At 38.1% G+C, this 9602-nt stretch overlaps 3 protein-coding genes across 4 annotated transcripts; 2 read left to right on the forward strand and 1 right to left on the reverse strand.

The window, feature by feature from the left end:
• The first annotated feature begins 180 nt into the window (after nt 1-180).
• LOC123011249 (probable splicing factor, arginine/serine-rich 7) lies at nt 181-2186 on the forward strand. The gene is made up of 2 exons (XM_044408607.1): nt 181-264; nt 314-2186. The coding sequence occupies exon 2, from the start codon at nt 498-500 to the stop codon at nt 2130-2132; it is 1635 nt and encodes a 544-aa protein (XP_044264542.1). The 5' UTR covers nt 181-264; nt 314-497; the 3' UTR covers nt 2133-2186.
• On the reverse strand, nt 2130-4574 carry LOC123011248 (protein KRI1 homolog). Of its 2 annotated transcripts, XM_044408606.1 has the most exons (6): nt 4252-4573; nt 3607-4204; nt 3404-3560; nt 3006-3357; nt 2890-2954; nt 2130-2845 (listed from the first exon to the last, which is right to left on the reverse strand). In XM_044408606.1, the coding sequence occupies exons 1-6, from the start codon at nt 4355-4357 to the stop codon at nt 2174-2176; spliced, it is 1950 nt and encodes a 649-aa protein (XP_044264541.1). In that variant the 5' UTR covers nt 4358-4573; the 3' UTR covers nt 2130-2173. The 2 variants fall into 2 exon arrangements, with proteins under 2 accessions (XP_044264541.1, XP_044264539.1); XM_044408604.1 differs by having other exon boundaries at nt 2890-3357; nt 4252-4574.
• Nucleotides 4575-7337: 2763 nt separating this feature from the next.
• On the forward strand, nt 7338-9164 carry LOC123010615 (hydroxymethylglutaryl-CoA synthase 1). Its single transcript, XM_044407645.1, has one exon. It carries the CDS (start codon nt 7527-7529, stop codon nt 8916-8918), a length of 1392 nt encoding a protein of 463 aa, XP_044263580.1. The 5' UTR covers nt 7338-7526; the 3' UTR covers nt 8919-9164.
• Nucleotides 9165-9602: the final 438 nt, after the last annotated feature.

Here is a 9602-nt window from a genome sequence, read left to right on the forward strand (position 1 = left end):
TTTTTGCGTAATTGTTGGAAAAATGGCACAAGAAATCTCCAAAAAGTGTTGTTTGACTTGTTTTAATGAAATTGTGGCTGAAATTTTAGTAATTGTGACAGTGGAAATGGAAATTTAGTCATATGTGTGTGGCAGCCCTGTGTCTTATGACGCTTGATTTTTGTGCAAAAAAATTCAAGCCGGTGTTTGTGTTCAAGAATTTGTTTAAAATCTGCAATAATTTCAATAATTCGTGTTTTAAAAGTGCTCGAGGCTGTTTTTAAGGTAATCAACAATGTTTTCCCACTTTTACAACAAAAATTTTCCGATACAGAAAACTCAATTGGGGCGGTACTCATATCAACAAGCCCCAAAGTGGGATTTTCGACAAATTAATCGACGATTGGTGACACTTGCTGCCAACCCCACCACTCAAAAACACTAAAAACTTGCGATTTTTTGGACAATTTCACATATTTGAACACAGAAAACTCTTATTGGACACTTAATAGTCATGAATGTCAATAAAAATCAATTATTTGCTTTATTATTCAATATTATTGGGCGACAATAACGCCTGTTGGCACCCCTTGCTGTCACTTGTCACTTGTCAATGTGCGTCGTTTAGCGTTTCAAAACCGTGCAAAAAATGCGATAAAATGGTCGTGGGCAACACGAAAGTGGTCCAGGTGACCAACATCGCCCCCCAGGCGACCAAAGACCAAATGCAGACCCTGTTCGGCTACTTGGGAAAAATCGAAGACATTCGTTTGTACCCCACGATTCGAGACGTCTCCTGCCCGGTCCAGTCCCGCATTTGCTACGTGAAATTCGTGGATTCTAGCACGGTAGGTGTCGCCCAACACATGACCAACACCGTGTTCATCGACCGCGCTTTGATCGTCATCCCTGTGATCAACGGGGACATCCCCGATGAGTACTACGCCCTGGAGATGACCCGAAACGGGACCATTGTGCCCGGTTTTAATGTCAACGAGCCCAAGTTGCCCCCACATGTCTCGAACACGTTCCAAGGCACCGGCGAGGAGCGTGTCGTGGTGACGAATGACCCCCATTTGACTGACAACGGGTGCGCCCCCTATCCCCCTTTACCGGCCAAATACGACTCGATTAAAGTCGAAGAGACGCGAAGAACGGTCCAGGTGGTCAACATCGAGCCTTCCATACCCACCGATGAGATAATCCAGTTTTTTTCACAAGCCGGTGAAGTGAAATATTTGAGGGTTTGTGAATCCCCCAACGACTCCACAACACACATTTTAATCGAATTCACTGAACAGCCAAGTGTCGTAAATGCAATGAAAATGAACGGTGACGACTTCAAAGGAAAACCATTGGAAATCATCCACGCCACTCAACCAATCATAAAACCACAAGCAAAAAGCAATGAAGCCGCTCAAAAAGAGATCGAAGAAGCAATGTCACGCTTTAAAGAGGCTCAAAACATGATTAATGCCTCTATTGAGCCGGTCATTGGAATGTTAACGAAAGATAAACGAAGTTCACGCCGGTCACGTTCACGCTCACGTGGCCGTCGACGACGTTCACGCTCACGGTCACTCTCACGTGGCTCACGTTCGCGTCGACGACGCTCACGTACACGTTCACGTGACCGCCGTAAACGCTCCAAATCACGTTCAAGGAAACGTTCAGTGTCACGCACACGACGATCAAAATCGCGTGAACGTAGACACAAATCGAAGGAGAGGACACGTGATAGGTCAAAGGACCGCAAGAGAGATAGAAAATCAAAGGAGCGCGATAAGAAAGAGAAAGATAAAAAAGAAGAAAGTGGGGAGAAGAAAGTTTCAAGGTCGCGTAGTCGTAGTCACAGGAGGTCGAGGTCACGTGAGAGAAGAAAGGAGAAGGAGAGGAGGAGGTCACGCTCGAAGGGAAGGAAAAGGACACCGTCTCCTAAAACGAAGAAGAGGAGTCGGTCAAAGAGTAGGGATAGGAGGAGGGAGAAGAAGAAGAAGGAGAGGTCAAGGTCCAAGGAGAAGGTTCCCAGGAATTATGATGAGGAGGAGAAAGGATTTGATTCGGAAAAGGAGAAAGAGAAGGATAGGGAAGTGGAAGGGAATGAAAAAGGATCAGAAAAGTCCGATAATATGGATATTTCAAACTCACCCTAGATTTGTGTCGTAATTATATTGAGTGTAAAAATATTACATAATTAATTCTTCTTATATTTTAGTTTATTTTTGAACTTTTTGGGATTAATCCCATACGCCGATAGGCGTGCATCGGTAATCCCCACTTCCTGTTCCTTGAATCCCTTTTTGGCCCTTTTATTCGGGACAGTTGACTCGATTTTTGCCAATTTTCGTTTCTTTTTATTTACATCTTCATTTGTTTTAACACACCTCACTTTCTTCATCTTCTTTTTCTTCTTATTGTCACTCTCGTCGTTCTTTTCCTTCTCTTTTTCATTGATAAATAAGCTGGGCAAAATCTTCTTCTTCAATTCCACGTTTCTTCCTTTTTTCTCAAACGCGATTTGGTCGTATTTTTCCACGTGATCTGGTCGAATTTGAATCGCTTTCTTCAATGAACACCATCGGTTTAATTCGCGATCATTCGCTGTTAAAATCTCCTCAATTGATAAACCGAAATTGTTGGGGACAACTTTTCGGTATTTGAATCGACAAGGGACATCCCCGATGATATCCTCACAATCAAATTTGTAATATTCGTCGAGATATTGTTCATAAGTTTTATCATTTGGGTCAAAAACCGGTTTTGGTTGTTTGACAGCTTTGGCAAAGAGTGATTTCCGTTTCCGTTTTTTCCTCCCTTTGCTGTTTTCGATCAATTCCTGTTTGGTTGTCTCATAATCACAATCCATCTGAAGAAAATTGTGAGAAAAGTTAAAGGAAATTTGAAACTCACATTAAAATCTTCATCTTCGCAGTGTGGCTCATTTTCTTCCTCACCGTTCCATTTTTCCCAATTTTCTATCAAAAAAAAATTACTACAACCACTAAAAAAGTCACTAATCGACTCACCAATTTCTAGAAATTCGTCAAGTTCCGGAAACTCCGGTTTTTGGTCATCTTCCGGTGCTTGATAAAAGTCATCATTGAACAAATTCTGCATTCTTTTATCATGTGCTTCCGGATCGAAGTCACTCTCCAAATCTTCATCTTTAAATTCCATGTCTTTGTTTCCTGTAATCTCTTTCAGTTTCTCTATCTTCTCTTCAATTTCTTTCCGTTTCAGCTCTTGAAGTTTCTTCATTTCCTGCATTTTCTGCTCCTTTTCTTTCTTCTTCCGTTCTTTAGTTTCTTGTCGTTTGAGTTTTCTTTTATCGTCAGTTTTCCTCAAGGAGTGTTCCATGGTTCTTGGGTACCGTTTAATCTAATAATTACAAATTAATTGAAGAAAATTCAATTAATTGACTTACAAATTCCTGATCAGGTTCTTCAAACCTGAAATTATATTTATGCTCAAATTCCTCCTGACGTTCAATCGCATCTTCATCTTCAGACAAATCTTTATCAGAATCGTGCACAATTTCCTCATATGTTGGGATATAATCTTCATCTTCGTGACTCAAAAACCTGAAACACTCTTTAAAATTTTCCTCAATTAGAGAATCAATTTTACTTTTTTTGTAAAATATAATCTCTGAGAAACTTCTCGTCTTCGTCTAAATCTGGCTTATTCCAATATTTCTTCAACGGTTCTAATTCACTTGTGATTTCTTTATCTTCGATTTCTTCCTTTTGCCCCGCTAACCACTCCAAATAATCGGCTTCTTCCCTCTTCTTTTCCTCTTCAGTTTTTTTGCGAATTTTGAGCACCCCACCCCAATCCTCCTCACTGACGCGATCCAAAGCCTCCTTGAAACTCTCCTTGAGTTTGTTTTGTTCTTCAACATAAGTTGGCGAGTCTGGGGGGGCTTCCCCTGTCTCATCATCGCTAATTTCGCCGTTTTTCTTCAAAATCAGCTCTCGTTCGTAGTCGTTGATGAACAAGGGCTTGTCTTTGTGGCCCTTCTTGGGTGCTCTACCCCGATTTATGGGGGTTTCGTCGAAAAAACGCACGTTTTCGTCGTAGATTCGCGGGTCTTTGTTTTTGAGACATGAAAGGGTTTTGAAAAATTGTTTCTCGACTTCGTCGGTCAATTCGACGCCTTCTTCATCATCGGAGGAGCTTGATGACGACTCGTCGTCGAGTAAGTCGTCACCGTATTTGGTTTTGACTGAAAAAAATGTGTAACTTGGGGTTGGGGCAAGTTTTGGGGCTTACGTCTGTTTAATTCCTCTTTTTTTCGCCACTTGTCGTAGTTTTTGGCGTATTCGTTGTCTGTTTTGATTTGGGTGTCCGAATCGGAGTCGTCGAAAATTTTCGACATTTTTGGGGCCAAAGTGAGGTTATGGACCACACGAGTTTGACACGTTGGTCCAATGTACAAATTATCCAATTGAGAATTGTTATTTGACTTGCAAATATTAATTTTTGTTATTATTCTTCACTTTGTGTTGGTTTGGGGTTTTTAGTTAATTATTTTGCGACTTTAGACAAAATTAGGGTTAGTTGGTCATAGGATTCTTGCGTAACTGTCACCTGTCATATTATCCTATTGCTAATTAGAACGATTTTTGTGTCATTTGGCTCGAAAATGTTCATTTTTGTTATTATTCTGTGGTAGTTTGAGATTTTTAGTTATTTATTTTATAATTTTGTGGGTAATTTAGGGTTTGTCGGGCATTGGGTTTTTAGTGCTTTGGTTCCTATGCGCATCCGTCGAATAAAATTGCAAATTAATTAAAGAATAGAAGAATTTTTGTGTCATTTTGATTTAAAAATATTGATTTTTTTTTCACCTGTCATATCCAATTGAAAATTAGAACGATTTTTGTGGAATTTGACTTGAAAATATTTATTTTTGTCATTATTCTGTGGTGGTGTGGGATTTTTAGGTATTTATTTTTTAATTTTGTGAGTAATTTAGGGTTGGTTGGGCATTGGATTGATAGCACTCTGGTTCCTTTGCGCATGCAGAAATTATTGCACAAATTATATAATAAAATTGCGAATTAGCCTCAAATAAAACAATTTTTGCGTCATTTTGAATTAAAAAATAGCAATTTTTTTCACTTTGTGTTGGTTTAGGGTTTTTAGTTAATTATTTTGCGATTTTATGACCAAATTAGGGTTAGTTGATTATAGGATTTTTGACACACCTGTCATATTATCTAACTGCAAATTAAAACAACTTTTGTTATTTGACTCTTAAAATATTTATTTTTGTAATTATTCTGTGGTGGTTTGGGATTTCTAGTTCATTATTTTATAATTTTGTGAATAATTTGGGGTTGGTTGGGCATTGGATTGTTAGCGCTTTGGTTCTTATGCGCATCCGTCGAATAAAATTGCAAATTAATTAAAAAATAAAACCATTTTTGTGCCATTTTTATTTAAAAGTATCAATTTTTGTCACTTTGTGTTGGTTTGGAGTTTTTAGTTAATTATTTTGCAATTTTAGACAAAATTAGGGTTGGTTGGTCGTAGGATTTATGATTTAACTGTCACCTGTCATATTATCCAATTGCGAATTAAAATGATTTTTGTGTGATTTGTGTCAAATTAATGCACATATCCAATAAAATTGTGAATTAGCCTCAAATAAAACAATTTTTGCATCATTTTGAATAAAAAAATATTAATTTTTGTCACTTTGTGTTGGTTTGGGTTTTTTAGTTAATTATTTTGCGAATTTTTGACTAAATTTGGGGTTGATTGATCATAGGATTCTTGACGCACCTGTCATATTATCCAATTGCAAATTAAAACAACTTTTGTTATTTGACTGGAAAATATTCATTTTTGTAATTATTCTGTGGTGGTTTGGGATTTCTACTTAATTATTTTATAATTTTGTGAGTAATTTGGGGTTAGTTGGGCATTGAATTGTTATCGCTTTGGTTCTTATAAAATTGCGAATTTACTAAAAAAATGAAACCATTTTTATGTCATTTTGATTTAAAATATTAATTTTTGTCACTGTGTGTTGGTTTGCGGGTTTTAATTAATTATTTTCGATTTTAGACAAAATTAGGGTTGGTTGGTCATAGGATTCTTGACGCAACTGTCACCTGTCCTATTATTCAATTCCTAATTAGAACGATTTTTGTGTCATTTGACTTGAAAATATTAATTTTTGTTATTATTCTGTGGTGGTTTAGGTTTTTTAGTTATTTATTTTATAATTTTGTCAAATTATCCAATTGCTAATTAGAACAATTTTTGTATTATGTGACTAGAAAATAATTATTTTTGTCATTATTCTGTGGTGGCTTGGGATTTTTAGGTATTTACTTTTGTGTTTTTGTGAGTAATTTAGGGTTCGTTGGGCATGGAGTTGTTAGCACTTTGGTTCCTCTGCACATGCGTCAGAAATTAATCCTCAAATTATCTAATAAAATTGCGAATTAGACTTAAATAAAACAATTTTTGCGTCATTTTGAATTTAAAAATATCAATTTTTGTCACTTTGTGTTGGTTTGGGGTTTTTAGTTAATTATTTCGCGATTTTAGACAAAATTAGGGTAGGTTGGTTATAGGATTCTTGACGTGTCACTTGTCAAATTATACAATTGCGAATTAGAACGATTTTTGTATCATTTGACTTAGAAATACTTATTTTTCTTATTATTCTGTGGTAGTTTAGGATTTTTAGTTATTTGTTTTATAATTTTGTGTGTAATTTGAGTTGGTTTGCGCATTGGTTCCTGTGCGCATGCGTCGGAAATTAATCTTAAAATTGCGATTTAGCCTCAAATAAAACAATTTTTGCGTCATTTTAAATTAAAAATATTAATTTTTGTTATTCCTTGTTGGTTTGGGGCTTTTAGTTATTTTGCGAATTTGTGACCAAATTAGGGTTGGTTGATCATAGGATTCTTTACGCACCTATAACTCTAAAATATTTATTTTTGTAATTATTCTATAAAAATATTTAATTTTTGTCACTTTGGGGTTTTTAGTTAATTATTTTGGGAATTTAGACAAAATTAGGGTTGGTTGGTCGTAGGATTATTATAACTGTCACCTTTCATATCCAATTGCTAATTTTTGTGTTATTTGACTGGAAAATATTAATTTTTGCCATTATTCTGTGGTAGTTTGGGATTTTTAGGTATTTATTTTTGTTTTTGTGAGTAATTTAGGGTTGGTTGGGCATTGGGTTGTTAACACGTCCTCTGCGCATGCGTCAGAAATTAATGCACAAATTATCTAATAAAATTGCAAATTACCCTCAAATAAAACTATTTTTGTGCCATTTTGATTTAAAAACGCAATTTTTGTTGTTTTGTGGCTTTTACTTGATTAGTTTGCGATTTTGTGACCAACTTGGGATTACTTGGTCATAGGATTGTTGCGCATCTGTCACCTGTCACTCATTCAAAAATTCGAAATTGAGGTTAACTCCAAGAGTAGGGTGTAAGTTATAATTGGAATGGTGTGAGGTGGCTCAGTCGAATCTCAGCCTCTCTCTCGTGCAAGTGTACTAAATCGTGATGGGTTCGTGGCCCGAAGACGTGGGGATCCATGCCCTAGAACTCTACTTCCCGTCGCAATACGTCGACCAAACCGACCTGGAGACCCACGATGGGGCCTCAGCCGGTAAATACACCATAGGACTCGGCCAAGAAAAAATGGGGTTCTGTACCGACCGCGAAGACATCAACTCGCTATGTCTCACAGTGGTGAAACGCCTCCTGGAGAAGTACTCCGTGGATTATGGGGCTATAGGGCGTCTCGAGGTGGGCACCGAGACCATCATCGACAAGTCCAAGAGTGTAAAGACAGTCCTGATGCAACTGTTCGAGCCCCATGGAGTCACCGACATCGAGGGCATCGACACGACAAATGCGTGCTATGGGGGCACGGCAGCCCTCTTCAACGCCATTTCGTGGGTGGAGTCGTCGGCGTGGAACGGGCGCTACGCCCTAGTCGTCTGTGGGGACATTGCGGTGTATGCCAAAGGCTCGGCGCGGCCGACGGGGGGCGCCGGCGCTGTGGCAATGCTAGTGGGGCCCAATGCCCCCCTTGTCTTCGATCGGGGGGTACGTGCGACCTACGTCAAGCACGCCTATGATTTCTACAAACCTGATCTGACCTCAGAGTACCCCACTGTTGATGGTAAACTATCAATTCAGTGCTATTTAAGCGCTTTGGATAATTGCTACCAACTTTACGCCAAGAATTACACCAAAAAACACAAGTCAGTGTTTGATTTAGGGTGTTTTGATGCGGTTTTGTTTCATTCGCCGTATTGTAAATTGGTGCAAAAGTCCCTAGCGAGACTTGCGTTGAACGATTTTCTTGCAAGTGTGCCAACTGAGCGAAAAAATAAATTCCCAAACTTGGATAACTTCAATGAGGTTAAATTAACCGAGAGTTATTTTGATCGTGACGTCGAGAAGGCTTTTCTCAACTTTACTAAAGACACTTTTGAGGTTAAAACCAAGCCTTCTTTGTTGGTAGCGAGTCAAGTTGGTAATATGTACACCCCCTCGTTGTACGGGGGGCTTGTCTCGCTTTTATTGAATAAGACAGTCTCAGAATTGGCGGGGTGCAAAATCGGGCTGTTTTCGTACGGTTCGGGGCTGGCAGCCTCCTTGTTTTCCATCACAGTGTCGAAAGACAGTCGCGAGGGGGGCCCTTTGGCGAAACTGGTGAAAAATGTCCAATTGATTAAGCCCCTTTTGGGCCAAAGACACAAAGTCGCCCCCGAGAAATTCGAGGCTTATCTCGAATTAAGGGAGAAGAATTGTCATAAAGCCCCCTATGAGCCTTCAGGGGGGGTTGAAAACTTGTTCCCAGGGACGTATTATCTCACAAGGATCGATGAGTTACATCGGAGGTTCTATGAGAGGATTCCGGTGGCCACCAATGGACATATTTAGTATTTTTGAGGTTATAAAAAACAAGCTCAAATTTTCCAAGTGCCTCTAGATTAGCGAATAGGGGGGCCCGGTCAAGGCAATCACTTTTTAGATATTTTATTGTGAAATAAGGAGGAATTTCTAATGTTTTTGTTATTTATTCAAATATTTATTTATTGCCGGTGGATAAGTGACAAACTTTTGTTGATATTTATTTACGATCAATGGTGTTGTTGGATTTTATTAATTAAACCTGTAGACAAGCAATTTGTGTTTTATTTTATTTTTTTTCTTTCATCACACTCTAGTATCTGTCTCGAATTGCTCGCAGTGGGCGGAGACTCGTGACGTGTATTGTGGTTGCCAAGCAACGAATTAGTGTTGCCATCTCAGGAAAAAAAATCCCCAGATTTGAGTTGATTTTTGACTCAGAGTTTTCAGCTTAAAAATTTGATTTTTCGGGTTGTTTTTTTGGGAAATAATTACGTTACTAGCTTAAAAAAGTGCTAAATCGCTCAAAAAATGCAAAAATAACATAATTTCTGTTTGATTTGTTGTTTTTTTTTGGTTTGTTTTGGCGAAATCTTGCGTTTTCTTTGCTTATTTTTTTAAATTTTGTACAAAAACCAGTTAAATCGAATGAAACAAACAAAATTATATCAAAATCAATTCTTTTTGTGATTTTTAGGCGTATTTGGACAAGAT

The sequence above is a fragment of the Tribolium madens genome, unplaced genomic scaffold, assembly GCF_015345945.1.
Source record: "Tribolium madens isolate multiple individuals breed KSU strain unplaced genomic scaffold, Tmad_KSU_1.1 Scaffold_91;HRSCAF=231;Tcas5.2_LG7, whole genome shotgun sequence".
Lineage (NCBI taxonomy): Eukaryota > Metazoa > Arthropoda > Insecta > Coleoptera > Tenebrionidae > Tribolium > Tribolium madens.